Source organism: Branchiostoma belcheri, unplaced genomic scaffold, assembly GCF_001625305.1.
Source record: "Branchiostoma belcheri isolate BF01 breed outbred unplaced genomic scaffold, Haploidv18h27 scaffold1, whole genome shotgun sequence".
Taxonomy (NCBI): domain Eukaryota; kingdom Metazoa; phylum Chordata; class Leptocardii; order Amphioxiformes; family Branchiostomatidae; genus Branchiostoma; species Branchiostoma belcheri.
The window spans coordinates 4,541,374-4,557,900 of NW_017802379.1; the positions used below are offsets into that span (position 1 = coordinate 4,541,374).

Genomic DNA, 16,527 nt, shown 5'->3' on the forward strand with positions numbered 1-16,527 from the left:
AACTACATTTGTATCCCCCTACAAGAATGGTGGAAGAATCCATAGCTGACCTTTAATCAGCTGACCCAAGCGCGGGAAACCCACACAGCTGTTTAGGGTCACTCCCTCTCGATCAACGTGAACCAGGTATGCTTTTTATAACCTCCTTGGTGGAACAATTTCTCACTTTCCGTTTCACAGATACATACTCTGGTTTAGGTAACGATGTTAGATATAGAGTGCATGAGTTGTTCTTCATTTTCAGTCTTCCCTTCGCCACGTGGAGAGGTGTATTATATGCATTAAGATGTAACATGATGTTGTTTACAGGAAGATAGAGTCACAAAATGCCACCCAGTCCGGCCCCCCAGGTGACAAAAGAACTGATCTTGCAGAGGACAGACTGCAAACAACTTGCTGATGTTAAAAAACTGGAGTAAGTTGTTGCAAAAATATCAATCATAATTTTTCTTGCAAATATACATGTTGTAGTTTAGGCTGCTATACTTCTGCATGCGATATACTAGTATCCTTTGATGCTTTAGGCAGGAGCCAGCAAGCTCTGGTGGTAATGATAGAATGGTGTATTGTGTACCTGCAAGCCAGACAGTAGTTTTTATGTGTCTAGGCTTCCCTGTATTTATAATTGGGGGCAGAAAATTAGATAAGAATGACTCGGAGATGTGCTAATAGGGGGCCATTATACAGGTGAGAAAACATCATGACTTAATTACTTGGCTGTTTTGTTCCATTGTGTTCTTGTTATCACCTTTTCAGTTTGATAATCATTACTGCTATTATATGTGAACTTTTCATAAACTTTGAAGGTAACAAAGGAGGTGTGGCCCTATTTCATTATGGGTGGAGTTAACATACAATGCCTTCCTAATGCCCTTTTCTTTGCACAGTCTGTCAAATCTAGGTTTAGAGAATATAGATGGAAACCTCTTCTCTCAGATGCCCAACCTGCAAGACCTCAACCTATCGAAAAATAAACTGGCGGCCTTCCCAGAAGACCTTGGGCTCGGCAAGCTGCAGGTTCTAGATGTGAGTGAAAACAACCTGAGGTCTTTCCTGTCCCTGGCACAGTTTCAGGAGCTGGAGCAGGTCAACATACACGACAACCCATACACTGTGAGTACATCAACCTCTCCACATAGATTCACATAGATACTATTTACTAGTAGTCCTTTTTTTATACAATGTACAGTATCAGTGTGCAGGCACGTGTAACCCTCGAAAGACAGGGAACAACAGATGGTAAACCGGATAGTGAGTGAATGAGTATTGCACTATGTATAATTATGGTTAATTGGTTATCTGACAATTCTGACGCTACTTATTTTCATTGTTTGTTTGTCCTCTCTGCCCACTTGTTTAGGCAGCAGACCGTGAACAGCTGACCTTCCTTCTGCCCAAAATAAAGTCAGTAGATGGAGACACAATCCAGGACAACCACAGGCAGTATCTGAAGAGGGTATTTGGAACTTCATTGGAAGAAAAGGCAGGTGTAGCTGTGTCTAAAATGCCCTCCATTGATTGGTCCTGACTGTCCATCACAATTAGACGTTCAACCAATCAAAGCATGGCAATTAGCAGTGTGACCAATAAGAGAATGACTGCATGTCTGTCAAATACTTAATATTCTTCCCGGGGGTATGTCTTATTTTGCATTGTCTGAGCTTAATATTTCCACAAGCCTTTGTTATGTCTTGTTTCAGAAAAACATGATGTGTTAAGATACATGTATATAGATTACAAAACATAAATCTGTGAGGGAACAAATCTTCTATCATAACAGAGAGGTAAGAAACAAAACCTTTGGATGATTAGCAGACATAACTGGATTAAATGTTGTATTTATACATGCAGCTTCAGACACAGATACTTGTACATGTTGTATATTGGAACATCCTGTTGCTTTTAGGAGTTAATGTATTGATTTTGCATTGACAGGTGGAACTTCTATGGGAGACCCAGTACAAGAGTTTGTTCAAAAAGAGTCAGTCTGCAGGTGTACAGCGTCTGCTACAGGACCAGTTTATCCAGAGGGCCAAACAGAAGATACAAGCTGGACCTGCATCAATGGCACAGCTTAGGGACTGGAGGGTGAGTTGGTCTGATTTTGTAACTGGTAGAAGATAAGATCAATGTTACCTCAAGTTTATAACCTTTCAGGCTTTGGTTTAACGAACTATTGAGGAGAATGCTTGTCTACAGGATGATGACTGAGCTTTTTTTTTTGTCATTTCAAGAAGAAAAAACGTGTCTCTACATGTTTGTTTTTGCAGTTCCGAATTGTGTTTTCTTTGCAGAGTAGTCATGATTAGCATAAATTTGTATATGAATGTGTTTGGGTGAATGTCTTGCTATAAGACAACTGCGGGTGGCATTAGAGTCAGAAGTCCAGGGTAAGTTGTCAGTGCAGGGGACACTAACTGCGGTGTCAGCAAGTAAGTTTGTGCTAATTCTTTTTTCATAGACCTAGTAACAAAAAGTTTCCATTGTGCATTGGGTAGACACAGAATTGTTTTCAAGTTCATTTTGGGAATAAGTGTGATATTCAAAAGGTTAAATGTGTGTGCGTAATTTTTGTATTTTGTCAACCATTTTTGCTCTGGTTTTCTAACATCTACAGATAGAAACTATCGCGAGCAAGCTTGTAGCTGAACAAGACTTGAAGATTGCCAGAGGAGAAGCCAGCATGTCATCAAAAAGGTCACATGAAGAGTCCTCCACCAATGGGGTGTCATCTGAAGCAGAAGCACCAAGCAAGAAACCAAGAAATGTGACCTTCAACGACAAGGTCGTCAATGCAGCTGAGAAGAGTTCTGAGACTGTCACAAGCAGAGATGGGAGGGTTAAGGTCGATCTCCTTCCTAAGACCCTGGGAAGGACACTTGCAAAGAAAGTGGTGCCAAAACCAGCCTCAAAGAAGCCAAGCCCTACTCTTAGTAAGGTAAAGCATCATAAGTTTATTGTAATTTCTCTGTATCACTAATACAATGTACATAGTGGTTTGTAACACTTGGTTGGTTAGGATCTGTATACCTACCACCAGTTAACAGCATAGCTACCATTAGCCATTGTTTGCATATCACATATTCTTGTTTCATCACTTCATCTTTGACCTCAGTCATGTCTATATTGAATAATGCTGATGTTGATCTGCTATTATTTCCCAGGACAGCACAGCAGACTATGAGCCCTCCCACATCCTCCAGTGTCACTCACTGAAGAATAACAGGGACGACATGAAGACTATGGTCTGGAAGTGCGTCTTTGAACCAAATCCTGACAAAACAGGTAAACACATCTTTTGATGTAAAAAAAACCCTTGTCCCTCAAATTGTTTGATATCCTTGTTTGTTCTGACATATTTGAGGATTTGTATTAGTTGAATTTTGAACGAATATCATTTGAGACAACATGAACAGATATGGGCAGTTTTTTTTGCCTTAAATACTTTGAATTCTAAATACATACTTTGTTGTTATATTCCAGAGGAAAGTACTTCAATTGTGGCGACTTGTGGTGGGGAGTCAGTTTGTCTGTTGGACTGCAGGACTGGCAAAGTTGTGCAGAAGTTCTCTCAACCAAAAGAGGTATAATTTTTTTTTCATTTGACTACCGTAGTAATGGTGTCTGAGTTGTCACTGTCCTAATAGGACAGTGACAACTGTCACTGCTATTAAATAGCTTTGGTTGCATTTGACAGTTGAATAAGAATTGGGAGGTCACAGTAAGTGGGTGGTATGTGGAGGAATTCAGGAAGCAATGTGATATCTGATTAAATTACATCATACAATTCCGATACGTTCACAAAAACCACAAATACCTCTCGGAAGTCTTGTGATTTCTTGTTCTTACTTGTAGCCATGTTGGTGTTCTTTTAATATAACTGTAGCTCTGTATGTCTTATCACATAAAAGACTGCTACAGGCTGTTGATTATATGTATTACTAAATGAATGCTTGTACCCATAGGACTTCTTTTGTGTTGTGTGGATGACAATTCCTCTTGACGACAAGAAGGAGAAGATGACCAACATCCTGGTTGTGGGAGGGAAGAAGGGGAAGTTTTACCTGATCCACCCACAGCAGAACATCTGGTACGCTGAGCATGAGGCACACCGCAGGGACATGTGCTCCATGGTGGTGCACCCCGACCAACCAACATGGCTGTACAGTAGGTCACATCTACATGTCTGTTCAGTGTACTTCATGTTGAATCAAAAACACCTCTGAACAGAGAAGGCCTCATGGTCTGTCATCATGACATACTTGCAAATTTTATTTTCACATCGTAATTAACAGTACATGTGCTGATTTACAATGTGTCATTTTTCACTTGCCTAATCAGAGCAAGATGGCGAAAACATTATGTTGATAGATGCTTGTAATGTCTTACACAGTCATTGTAATATTTTTTCCTACTTTAGCTGGTTCTTATGACAAAACCATCCGGCTATGGGACATCAGTCCACCTAAGCTGCCCAACTATGAGTGCAGAATCAAGTAAGTATTATCTTAAAATTCCATTTTGAACAATGAAATCTTACAATTACAGTTTTCGCTCACTAACTTACTATCTGGTTTTGCATTTGTTATTCCACGTCTTTTTATATTTGGAATTTAACTGTGCCTTTGATTAACATTCCAGTGGGTTCTTGTAATTAGCAATATACTCACTGACTGACACTTCTGTTGTTTTTCATTTACAGGAAGCTGGCTGAGTGGTCCCCACCATCCATCCCCCTCCACATGCTGTTGTTTCCAGGTCGTAACCTACTACTCGCTGCCTGCAGGTCGGGCTGTTTTGGCTTCAAGTTAAACCACAAGGAGGAGAACTGGAAGAAGTTAGTATTCATCTTAAACATTTTTTACTAACTTCAATAATACCTATGTTGTTGCAATGCAACAGTGCTTCAATATCACTTATATTGTTGTCTGAATGTTGTCCTCACATAGGACTGATTTCTTTGTCAAATTCAATGTTTGCCATTTTGAACTTCAATGACAAGGTATCAAAAGGAAAGAGGCTGACTGGTCATGTATGGTTGCAAAGTGATAATCTATAAAAAATATTTTCTGTGTAATTATCTGTTTTTGACGTTCACTTTCCTGTAGGACCTACACCACAGAGTTCACCTTCCCTAAGGTGGAGAAGTGCACAGAGGATGGGCAGGAGGTTGAGACAGAGTTCATGGACAACATGACCTTGATATCTCCAGATGTCATTGGTAAGATCTTCCCTTGATACGTAAATGTCTTTTCATGTCAAGTTTGTTCCTTTTAGGTACAGGAAACATCTTACATGAAGAAATTGGAAATTTCAGAAATCCAGGAAGTACATGTATGCAATTCCTGTTGGCTCCTGGCTTGATTCTAAGACCTTTGTCTTCCTGTCATCCTGTCTGCCAATCTTCCCCACCCATGTGCTATAAACCAACTCTGTCTGGACAAACAGATACACAAACCCACAGCTCAGCCACCCAAAACAATACTTTCTTATTCTTACACTAAATTGCTGTATACATTATCTTCATTCTTTTCATTTTTTCAGCTTCCAAGTTGGTAGGACATGGGTGCATCTACCTGTGGAACTTGCCAGGAACCCTGAAACGCAGTGCCAAGATCAAGGTCCAGGGTCCTCAAACCTTGAAGGTTCAGCCGGTGGCACATCTGGAGTGGAGTGAGACATTCATAGACTACATCTACTTCAAGATGTGGCCAGGTAAGTAGGATGTAGAGCTGACATGGATATTTTAGGAGAATATATTCATTTAGTAACACCTGACATTTGATAGAATTTATCCAGTTCATTGATTTATTTTGTATTATATACTGCTCATTGTGTTCCATGACATGAAATTCAAATAAGCAGATTGTACCATTTTTTTGTGTCCAGGCTATGACGTGTTGGTGTGTGGAGATGATGTGGGGAACACCTGGATGTATGATGTCTCCAAGTTCCTGACCAGGAAGTTGCCTGAGGACACACCTGTCCCACCTGCACAGGTAAGAACTTCTTTGGATCTAAATTTTCACATGCATATATTCTACAGTTATACCAACTATACAGATACAGTGTTTGTAATTAAATTTGATTAAATTTTGGTGTGTCAATTTCATAACTGTTCATTTTGTGATTTGTCAATATCTTTAACTGCTCTGGCATTTATCATAGACATATATGGAAGTTAGATGTTTGACATTTGATGTCTTGGTTTACCTGTCAGAAACTGTTCTGGCCAGACTGCACTTGGAATGGGACCAGGTTGTCAAAGGAGTCAGATAAGGATGAGGTAGGGTATAATTTGAATTCCTAGTTGATTTAGAAAGTTATCAACATTTTAAACCAGACAATTCTGGTTTGACCATTGAATGTTCTTTATTCATAGCTTGTCATAATGTGTCTTATGTGGATTCAATCAGCAGGGACTTTGATACAGTACATTCTTTGCATTTGCAATGTTCTAATAGCTTTCTTTTACAAGCTCTATCTTTTCTTTGTAAGCTAGCCTTTATTTCACAGATCAAATGGATCATTTTACACATTTCCACTACTGTTTGCAACTTGGCCAATACCACTTTAAATTCTTCTGCCTTGACTTCCCCCATTTCCCCTAGGTTCCCACTGTAGTTTCCCCATCCTCCAGCATGTCTGAAACGAAGGTACGCCTGGTTGGCAGGACTCGGTGACGCCATGTTGTTCTATTTTGTATACCAATGTTAAAGTTTTGATACATAGATTTTCTGTAATTCTCAGTTCTTTTAATTTGCTAGGTTGCACCCTTTGTTTTGGCAGTTCTAGTTGTAGGGATGGAAAAAGCACAGCTATAATACTGTATTTTTTTCTGATAACTACACCAGTACTCTTCTAGACTACAGGTCAACTGTTGCCAAAAAAAGAGGTTAGAACAACCCAAATTTTCTGTTGATGCTTTAATTTCATATTTTCGTATTTATGGTATTTCTTCCCATTCAGCTGCCAAGTGTGAACGACATTGCCATCAGTTCCACCGGAGACTTCATTGTGGGTGTGACAGACTGTAACCTGGTCTTCATGTGGAGGAAAAACAAGACTGTGGAGTAGAAAGAAACTAGACTGTAAAAGATCACACAATCTCAGTCTTTTGTTTCTTGGGAATTGCAGTCAGTTCACATTGCTGATATGTGTAGCTATAAGATGACTAAATACTGGCAATGTTGAACTTATTTCTAACTTACATGTACTTTTAAGGAAGACAACCTTCCTTAGGATCATGATTTAACATGTTGGACATAGAAGGAGAGATTAGCACAAAATATTCTGAAATATTTTAAGGATTTCTGTAACTTCTGTGTTGGGAATTTAATGATATTAACATACATATTGCTAGAGTTCTTTTCTTTCTGCATTGTACAGAATCTGGGAAGAGATGTTGATTGAGTTGTTGACAGGATTGTTAAACTCAATTTTTTGGTCGGCTAATTTTGGAAGCATGTATACATTTACATGATACATTTACTGACCAACAATGTTTGTTAAATTGGTGGCAGGAACATTTTTAAATCCTACTTATGTTGTAGGATGTGATTTTATTTATTGCATTCTGCCTCTCATGGCATTAAGTTTTACTTGCATTAAGTTCCATTTCATGTTTAAATCTTCCTTGTTTCTACACATTATTCATAGAATGAAAGATTTTATGACAAATTTTTTTGTATCTTTCAATCATTTCTTTTGTAAAGCTCTGTTCTCTATACGTAACTTGTTTACGTAACTTATTTTATTAGTAGTGGGCTGACCTACTATTGTAATGCTATATGTATTGCTTATATGTATATCTCAGTAATGTATACAAGTGTAGACTCTTCCTTTAGTGCCATTATTTCATGAAGATGTAGATATATTTACTTTATAAAACACTCGAGTCTTTCATTCAATTGCATCATATACATGTAAGTTACAAGACTAGGGAAGAATTGGTTGACAGGAAATGTTCTCTTTGTCATCAAGTTTAAAGAAATGACAGTCCACCAGATCTGACAAAAGTATCAGTTTGTTTTATTTCCATATACATACATGAATAGTGCAGTATAATGTAAGAATACAAGTTTAGAGCTAGAATTCTTAAAAATAAATTTTTACAAAACATTTTACGCATAACATCAGGTAAATCAAATGGTACGCAATATACAGTTTATCAACTACTCAATGAAATGAACAACCTTTCCATTCCTTTTGAACAATGTACAAATATTGAGAAGACGTTGCCTATTCCTAATATGAAAGGATCAGTAGTCAAACAGCTCCAAGTTGTTTTGTGAATTCCCTAGGGAAGACACTACAGTTCAGTAGTATGGTCATTAAGGTAGCAGAACACAGTTTTCGCCCTATGGGGATTCCTATAGTTAAGCACCTCGAGGTGACTCACTTCAACGCGGTAAAAATTATAGTAGGGTGCACTATTGAATCACGGCCAACTAATATGTTGAAATATACGGTATATTCTACAAAATAACTGAAAACCAAAAAAAGTTATCGTTTTTTAACATAATGACGACCACTTTGATTTGGCCCTCTATCGGGGTCAACGGAACTGCAGCCGGCTCACCCTGGAACGTGGTTGCGTAATGCCGCGCATTTATACACGAACAGGGAAATCTTCACAATCCAACTCATACTGTGTACAAGCCGATACCTTTCCTTACCAAACAGTGCAGTTCATTCATGGCTACCTTTCACATAAGTCGCTTTAGACAGGATGCGAGAGGTCTGTCTGCACTACTTTCTATACCCGCGTCATAGACTCCGGGGGTCGCGGATAATTACTGTGTTCTGCGACCTTAATCGACCTTGACCTTGAATTTTTTTTCGTTTATACGATAAAACTAGTCAAGATGTGAAACTTGGCCAAATTTTATTCCACAAATCCGAACGGTTGCTGAGATTTCGGCAACTTTGCACTTCGGCACCTGTCGTAGGGCTAGGTCCCGTACAAGGCCCTAATGACGGACCATTTAATGGTCTTCTTATCAGGTCAAATTTACTATTCCAGCCGACTTTTTCTGGCTAGCGTGTATCATTGTTGTATCCTCTCACGTTCTGAGTGATTTGTACTTAGTGTAATCCGTTTTTACGGCAGAAAAGGGGGGGGGGGTACGCGTTCTCGGGCCAGTGGGGAACTCCCATAGTAAAGCATAGGGGGCGGTCCTAGTGGCCGTTGCCATGGCAACGGAGGTCTGACGGTGAAATAAACTGGTGTATTTTACTTGAACCGACGTCAGTACCAGATATACTAAGGAAATTTCACCGAATTTGACGCGGTTGATTAATTCCCGTGGGGGTTTAAGGTAGCAGAACACAGTTTTCGCCCTATGGGGATTCCTATAGTTAAGCACCTCGAGGTGACTCACTTCGACGCGGTAAAAATTATAGCAGGGTGCACTATTGAATCACGGCCAACTAATATGTTGAAATATACGGTATATTCTACAAAATAACTGAAAACCAAAAAAAGTTATCGTTTTTTAACATAATGACGACCACTTTGATTTGGCCCTCTACCGGGGTCAACGGAACTGCAGCCGGCTCACCCTGGAACGTGGTTGCGTAATGCCGCGCATTTATACACGAACAGGGAAATCTTCACAATCCAACTCATACTGTGTACAAGCCGATACCTTTCCTTACCACACAGTGCAGTTCATTCATGGCTACCTCTCACATAAGTCGCTTTAGACAGGATGCGAGAGGTCTGTCTGCACTACTTTCTATACCCGCGTCATAGACTCCGGGGGTCGCGGATAATTACTGTGTTCTGCGACCTCAAGTCCATAGAATCCTCCAGGGTCATGGGAATAGTGAGATCACCATGACAACACCCATAAACAAAGTGAAGAGGATGATGGGAGTTAGGAATCCCCACACTGGCCACAGGCCCACCATGCAGCACAGCCCACCTGAAATAGATAAACAGATACTCAATTTCTTTCACATTGTTAGATCATGATGAGGAAAAAAGAGGCAACAACACTAAATCATACTATTTGAGTTTCAAAAATAATAGTCTCAAAAGGATGAGATGTTGATGTGCATATTGATGATACCTACCAATGATGAAGCTAGCTGTTGCAGTAGGAATGGCGCTTGGGTACCGTTTCTCCCACTCATCTGTGCTGACACCTTTGATCCAGGACAGCCACACAATCAGGAATGCACCTATGGGAAGGATGTAGTCATGTCATACAAGTGCTCATTGGCACGTTGTTACCAAATGCATAAAAAGCCGACTGCAGTACCACTGGACAATGCCAGGTGAACCATTTTGGACCTTAACCTTCGTATTCACAACCGCTATTCACCTACCAAATATCATGAAGATCCATCAACAGATTCTTGAGTTATACTGTTGACATACATACAGACCCACACCACAGCCACACTACGATGGCCAAACCAAAAACATAACCTTCTGTGGAAGGCAAAAAGAAAGCAAAACATTAGGTGTCTCCATCTCACCTATCCCAACATTGAGTCCAATCAGCACGGCACCAGGTAACAACCACAGCCAGTTGATCCTGGGGTCCACTCTCAGAGCCACGGCAATGTCTGTGTAGTAAAACATGGCCATGGACGCCACCAGCCAGAAGATGGTGTGGGCATTGATTCGGGACAACTTCTCTTCCTTCGCCTGTTGCGGTCTGTCTTGAGAATCGTCCTGAAGTTGCTGCATGAAGGACTCGGCAAGGCGAGACTGAACCCTGTGCCGCAGTACCGCAGAACTGTCACTGTCATCAGCCATTATTCACTGGTCCTAATTAAAGATGCTCACTTTTAGATTTTTGGAACACACGAAACGAGTCCTGAAAAAAAAGATTGGTAACGTTACTGGTAACATAACTTATGACATTGAGACTGATTTCAGAAGCAATAAATCATCTCTATGAACAGTGCTTGAACTCTACAGAACCCTTTAGTTGAACATCATCACTTTCACCCTTTACTTCAGGAGAACCGTAGCAAGTAGGTTATAACGTTAACGTATGTCCTGGTAAAGCCTTAACCGTAGATATCCTTAATTCTTACACACCACATGAATGTCTTGATTTATCTCTCTTCTACCTCCATGATTTAACCTTATAAAAAAGAGTGACTTTGATCATTATCGTTTCTTTTTCTTCTTTCACAACAAAGTAGGACTTACTACAAGCTCTTCTGAAGACGAAACACAGCTCAAAGTTGGTCCAAACCTGCCCACGGCCGCCCTAGTTCGACTTGTGTCCTTCCAAGTTCCAATCCACTGTGTTTTCAGTCAGCTTCCGGGTCTGAATGTTCACCAAGCTATTTGGACTATACCACTGTCTGTCTCAAATGGGGTGATAAAATATTGTTGTTCTGAAAGAAGATGAACATTAGTGTTGTGTCTTATTAGCAACAAAATTATATGTGAGCTTTTTAGTCATATGAATATAAAAAAATCTCATCAAAATGACATTATATTCTCAGTTTTACTATACAATATTGATTGGGCATCTGTATAGATGGAATCTTCTATTGACCCTTGACCGCGTCAGCACATGGCGCATATTCATGTCACCAGTTGCATAAAATTTCTCCCGTCCAGAGTAGGCCTGTACTCTCCAGCAACCTCTTAACATGGCGACTAGATTGTTCTCCAGACATCTGTGGTACCCTGTGTTACAGTCAAGACCGTTTAGTACAACAAATGAGGCTGTGAGAAGCGGACTGTTGAAGTTAGAACGGGGTGGGAGGGGGGCGATCAACGTCACATCATGTACAGCCAGATACATGTCAACAGATGTGGACTTAGGAGCCAAGGTGCAGAAACCAAGGAAGTTTAAGAAGCCCCGACGTGAGATCTCGGATCTGGAGAGACGGCTGATGAATCTGTCAGAGCAGGAAGCTGATTTTACGTCAGAAAGCTCAGAAAGAGACTGGAGCACTGATGAAGAGGATAGACGTATTACCAAGGTCAGATCATCGATCATGTATTACATGTACTGCATTGATGTAGTACAAAAAAATGTACTTAACATTTTGTCTTCATTTTTTATGGCTACAGAAGTATTGTTTTCAGTGGAATTTGTCTAAAACAACAGAATCTTAAACAAGAAAGAAGAAGAGCTGTGGGTTTGTGTGTCTGTCTGGACAGAGTTGGTTGTCAGCACGTGGGTGGGGAAGATTGGTTGTCAAAATGATTGGTCAAGAAGTCAGACACGGGAAATGAGGTAAAATCAATAGTAGGTTGATAACACATGGGCAGGGGGAAGAATGACAGGATGTCAAAAGGTCGGACACAGGAAACAGGGTGAACTTCAAGGTCACAAAAAGGTCTTCGGTTGAATATTATAAATTGCAGCAAAAAAAGTCAATTATGGAAGTTTGATCAGGAAAAATTGATGTTCACATTTAGGTGAATTCCAATCATGTTCCTGTATCCATGGATCGAATCAGAGCCAGGCAGATTGGAAGCTTTGAAGAGGACTTCCTACACCAGACCAAGTCAGAACGACCCAGAGCCGGGAAACCCGCACAGAAACCATGGAAACAAGGTGGGTGTTACGCAATCTCTCGCTGTCAAGGCCTTTGTTAGAGAACTATTCCCAGTCTCAAAACCACTACCAATAGCCATCCTTTTGTTGCTGCAATTTACACTCTGCCTAAATTTCCCCAGATTATGGAAACTGGAGACAGGACAGATGGAGGGAGGAGGATGATGAGTCATCACCATGGCAACAGAGACGGAGACAACCACGGACTTCGAGGTGGACAGACAGTAGAAGCGGCTATGGTGATGATGAAGACATGTTGCCATGGGAACGGCCAATGAGGCAGCAGAGGAATGAGAACAGGTACAGGTGGCCTTTTGAATCCTCAGAAATCACTCGCCTTTTTGTGTCTCTTTTGTGTCAAAAGTTTTTTTGTACAAAATGTGTTATAATAATCTCCTTTTTCTGGGTATGGAAGTCTTGTCTACTTGTGGAGAGTACAAAAATTAAGGTTGACATCACTTGGGGGGAGATTGACAAGCAGAACGACAGGAGGGCAATACACAGGAAATGGCTCTGGCTCGGAGCCAGGGACATGGGGGGATTCAGGGAGCCAAGGATAGCATTAGGAAATTCCATCAAAATTGTAGTCTTGAGAAAATGATCCATAAAAACAAACTGTGACCTTGCCACATTAATCTGGAGCACTTTAATTTGGATAGCCCCCACTCATAAAAGTCCCCATGTTTGTCCACAGGCAGTTGAAGCATGCCCCTGCACCAGGTAATGAGTACCTGCATGGCATCGCTCCCTGTCTACTGGCCCTACAGCAGGGTCAGAGGTCATTCAGTCAGCTGTTCCTGAAGGATGCGCCCTACCAGACAGGTGCAGACAGGATCGAGGAGATAGAAGCCTTGGCAGATGAGCAGGAGGTGAAAGTCGTCAGAATACCCAAACATCGAATGACCAAGATGATTGGAGAGGGAACTCACCAGGTATGTGATGTACTCATTTATTCATCATCTTTGCCAAGAAGGAATTTCTTTGCTTTGAACAGTTTGCAAGCAGTACACCCTAAAAGCTGTGAATTTATTTATGAATTTTTATTCCATGGGTGGGCCTTTGGATGTGGAAGAAGTGATTTAACTTTTGAAAAGCCCCATATCCAGCATCCTAATGTGCTAAATTCAAAGTTTACAAATCACATTTTTACTCTGTCTAATACAGGGAGTGTGTTTAGAGGCTTCCAAAAGAAGAGCTGAGCCCCTTAACCTGGAAGATATCAGGTAAGATTGTATTGTTTATCTTGCCATGGTGAGGAAAGAATGCCCAATGATGTTCTATATTTGTATACAAACATATGTCTATCATTGTATTTCTACCCTACGTAAATGCTAGTTTTTGGCAAAAAATTCATCATGTTCTCAATTCTTGTTCCCAGCCCAGCTGTAGAGTCAGACACAGAAAGACCTCCAATCTGGCTGGTATTGAATGAAGTGCAGGTAAGTCACTTTTGAAAGATGAAAGATGGTGATGGTTTCACAGATCCCCTAGTAATCTTGGAATTTGTGATATCACTGGCCTTTTTGCTTTGTTAGCAAGCAAACATTTTATGATTTGAGAAGCTTGATAACTCATTTTTCCATTTACATTGTATCATCAAAGATCTAATTCATATGTTGACTTTTTAGGATCCCATGAATTTTGGTGCCATCCTGCGGTCTTCATACTATCTTGGAGTGGACAGAATCATAGCCAGCAGCAGTAATTGGTATGAATCTTGCAAGCAATGTATCACATAACTTTTACCTTGTTGTGGGCTACATTGTTATTCAACTACAATTGCACTTTTGGTTTACGCTTCATGACTTATGTCATTTATACGTCTCTCTGGACAAGTTATACAGATGACGCTTCTGACTGTGTTTTTTGTTGACCTTGTTTCCACCTGTAGTAGCCCCTTGACTCCTGTGGTGAGCAAAGCTAGTTCAGGTGCCATGGAGGCCCAGACAGTGTATTCTATGGAGGACATTCCAGCACTCTTACAGGTATGTCAGTGTTCACAATAAAGTCCGGCTCTCTTGCAACTTATGTCTGTATGTTATCTACATCCAAAAGCTAGATTGTCTTGAATTTGTAAACATGGTGTTTGCTGTCTTTTAGAACTTGAGCAGTTCCGGATGGACAGTGGTTGGGACAGTGGCAGCTACTGAAGACTTGGAGGACACAGTTGTTTGTGGTGACTTGGCTCTGAGTGGACCCACTGTCCTTGTTCTTGGTAAGACTTATATAGCTTAGTCCTTTTTCCTAGGGATTGAAGTGTTCCCCTTTTCTTACAAGGAAATCTGTATGATATAGACCAATCATATATCCCTACCCACCCCCATCAAAATGTAGTAATGCAGAATAAAAGATAAAATGCAAATATTTCACCGACATATCTGACACCCACTCTCTTATTGATCAAAATACCATGCTATCATTGGTTGAATTTCTAATTGCCATGCTATCACCGCTTATTGCTGTACTGTGATTGGTTAAACTGCTAATTATGCTGGACAGTTAGGATTGGTCTTTTAACATCTGCAGGCAATGAGTGCCATGGACTGAGCACAGAGCTGGAGAATTTGTGTACAACAAAGGTGACCATCCAGCCTGGGAGAGAACTGCATCCTGGGATTGATTCCCTCAACGTCTCTGTAGCAACAGGTGGGAAACAAGGCAACAGTCGTAAAATGAAAATGTCGCTGTACTTTTCATCTAAAAAAATGAACAGCTTAAAGTATGTGACATACATGTTACATGCAGCCACTAAGTCACTTCACACAATGTAGCATCTAATATGATTTTTTTTTGTTTTGTTTCCAGGAATTCTACTTCACAGCATCCTGTCCAACAGAAAGTAGTTGCAGCATTGCAGTGAATTCAGCTTCAACTCATCTCAAATGTACCATGCTACGGAACAGGCCTCACATCTGCTAAAAGTCTGATGAAGTAATCTGCTTGATAGGCAAGATATGCTGCAGTTGATGTCAGTGGACGAAATCATTAAGCTACAATGTAATAAGAGAAACTATTGAAATGTGATATTACAAGATGAGAAATAAAAGTACAATGTCAACTTCATCATTGATATGGTTATTGATTGCTGTTTGACATAAAGTTACATCAACTTCACCACTAGAAAGGATATCCAACACTATACCCACCTGAAGATTAACCGACATGTTCCCAACCAGCATTCCCAAACAAAGCATGTTCATGCATACACTATGAAGATTAAAATGTTCAAGTTGGAGGCAAGGTCCGAAGAAAGGGTAAACAATCCAACACTGGAATAATCTTTCTAAGGTTACATATGTACAATATGCTGTTAATGGTGCAGTCACTTTCGTTGTAGCTTGTAACACAAGTTTTTAAGCAGGCTTTGACAGAACCAACCGCTGGCAACCATTTAAGGAAGCATTTTCTGTTACAAGACAGCAGAATTTTGTTCACCACTAGAAAAGGTATTTAATACTACACCTACCTGAACATTAACCGATATGCTCCCAACCAGTAGTCCCAAACAAAGTATTTTCCTGCATACACTATGAATAGAAGATTAGAATATTTGACTTAGCCCTAAGATGCATGACAGACAAGTGCTGGTTATGGTGCAAAGGTAACTTTATTGGAAAAATAGACAAAGCAAATCACCAGTACACGAAGTACTCATCACACAATCACATCTATTGTCTGCTTCAATCACATCTTTTTATGGTTTTGCTTCATTATTTCTCTCATGCATGCAGTAGAAAGCAACAATAAGTAATTTCTCTATACACATCCATGATTCCCATATTACCAGCTATCACTCAATGTAGGCAGACATTAAATCTTTCCAAAGATGTATGAATGTAGAAACTATTTCAGGCAAGTGGCTTCCATTTTAGTCATAGAAATCTAATGCTTGTCTCCATATAATCTGATTCTGATGCATGTAAAAACAGCTGTAACTTGTAAACCTGCTAGGAACATGTTTTTATAAACTGTACAGTCAAGGACA

The 16,527-nt window shown here is 40.2% G+C and overlaps 3 protein-coding genes across 7 annotated transcripts in view; 2 read left to right on the forward strand and 1 right to left on the reverse strand.

Annotated features, from left to right (window-relative positions):
- The first annotated feature begins 62 nt into the window (after positions 1 to 62).
- On the forward strand, positions 63 to 7,950 carry LOC109467198 (leucine-rich repeat and WD repeat-containing protein 1-like). 3 transcript variants are annotated; one of them, XM_019765147.1, is made up of 17 exons: positions 63 to 126; positions 310 to 415; positions 888 to 1,113; positions 1,361 to 1,483; positions 1,936 to 2,088; positions 2,618 to 2,938; positions 3,165 to 3,285; positions 3,484 to 3,584; positions 3,966 to 4,167; positions 4,421 to 4,496; positions 4,703 to 4,837; positions 5,109 to 5,221; positions 5,545 to 5,715; positions 5,890 to 5,999; positions 6,221 to 6,286; positions 6,612 to 6,665; positions 6,970 to 7,950. In XM_019765147.1, exons 2-17 carry the CDS (start codon positions 327 to 329, stop codon positions 7,075 to 7,077), a joined length of 2,169 nt encoding a protein of 722 aa, XP_019620706.1. In that variant the 5' UTR covers positions 63 to 126; positions 310 to 326; the 3' UTR covers positions 7,078 to 7,950. The 3 variants fall into 3 exon arrangements, with proteins under 3 accessions (XP_019620706.1, XP_019620710.1, XP_019620718.1); XM_019765151.1 differs by having other exon boundaries at positions 6,612 to 6,656; XM_019765159.1 differs by lacking the exon at positions 6,612 to 6,665.
- A 60-nt stretch (positions 7,951 to 8,010) lies between these two features.
- Positions 8,011 to 11,299, reverse strand: LOC109467221 (transmembrane protein 128-like). 2 transcript variants are annotated; one of them, XM_019765173.1, is made up of 5 exons: positions 11,174 to 11,299; positions 10,489 to 10,832; positions 10,081 to 10,188; positions 9,796 to 9,929; positions 8,011 to 8,330 (listed from the first exon to the last, which is right to left on the reverse strand). In XM_019765173.1, exons 2-4 carry the CDS (start codon positions 10,769 to 10,771, stop codon positions 9,820 to 9,822), a joined length of 501 nt encoding a protein of 166 aa, XP_019620732.1. In that variant the 5' UTR covers positions 10,772 to 10,832; positions 11,174 to 11,299; the 3' UTR covers positions 8,011 to 8,330; positions 9,796 to 9,819. The 2 variants fall into 2 exon arrangements, with proteins under 2 accessions (XP_019620732.1, XP_019620726.1); XM_019765167.1 differs by having other exon boundaries at positions 8,014 to 8,333; positions 9,799 to 9,929.
- Positions 11,300 to 11,540: 241 nt separating this feature from the next.
- LOC109464402 (rRNA methyltransferase 1, mitochondrial-like) overlaps positions 11,541 to 16,527 on the forward strand; it is a 6,658-nt gene continuing 1,671 nt past the window's right edge. The window contains exons 1-11 of one of the 2 annotated variants that reach the window (XM_019761376.1): positions 11,626 to 11,961; positions 12,404 to 12,542; positions 12,665 to 12,842; positions 13,237 to 13,474; positions 13,707 to 13,765; positions 13,921 to 13,981; positions 14,171 to 14,250; positions 14,434 to 14,527; positions 14,643 to 14,757; positions 15,069 to 15,188; positions 15,348 to 15,564. In XM_019761376.1, the coding sequence (XP_019616935.1) occupies positions 11,626 to 11,961; positions 12,404 to 12,542; positions 12,665 to 12,842; positions 13,237 to 13,474; positions 13,707 to 13,765; positions 13,921 to 13,981; positions 14,171 to 14,250; positions 14,434 to 14,527; positions 14,643 to 14,757; positions 15,069 to 15,188; positions 15,348 to 15,385 (1,458 nt within the window). In that variant the 3' untranslated portion in view covers positions 15,386 to 15,564. Of the gene's footprint in view, positions 11,962 to 12,403; positions 12,543 to 12,664; positions 12,843 to 13,236; positions 13,475 to 13,706; positions 13,766 to 13,920; positions 13,982 to 14,170; positions 14,251 to 14,433; positions 14,528 to 14,642; positions 14,758 to 15,068; positions 15,189 to 15,347; positions 15,565 to 16,527 lie in introns of those variants that run through there. The other variant, XM_019761385.1, reaches the window with a different exon arrangement.

Bases quoted from the DNA above. Each gene is read 5' to 3' on its own strand.
- LOC109467198 (XM_019765147.1), top strand. From the start codon at position 327: ATGCCACCCAGTCCGGCCCCCCAGGTGACAAAAGAACTGATCTTGCAG. The intron at 5,222-5,544 runs GTAAGATCTTCC...TCATTTTTTCAG, and splicing joins GATATCTCCAGATGTCATTG to CTTCCAAGTTGGTAGGACAT. The intron at 6,287-6,611 runs GTAGGGTATAAT...CATTTCCCCTAG, and splicing joins AGGAGTCAGATAAGGATGAG to GTTCCCACTGTAGTTTCCCC.
- LOC109467221 (XM_019765173.1), bottom strand. From the start codon at position 10,771: ATGGCTGATGACAGTGACAGTTCTGCGGTACTGCGGCACAGGGTTCAG. The intron at 10,189-10,488 runs GTGAGATGGAGA...TCCTTCCCATAG, and splicing joins TGGACTCAATGTTGGGATAG to GTGCATTCCTGATTGTGTGG. The intron at 9,930-10,080 runs GTAGGTATCATC...TATCTATTTCAG, and splicing joins AACAGCTAGCTTCATCATTG to GTGGGCTGTGCTGCATGGTG.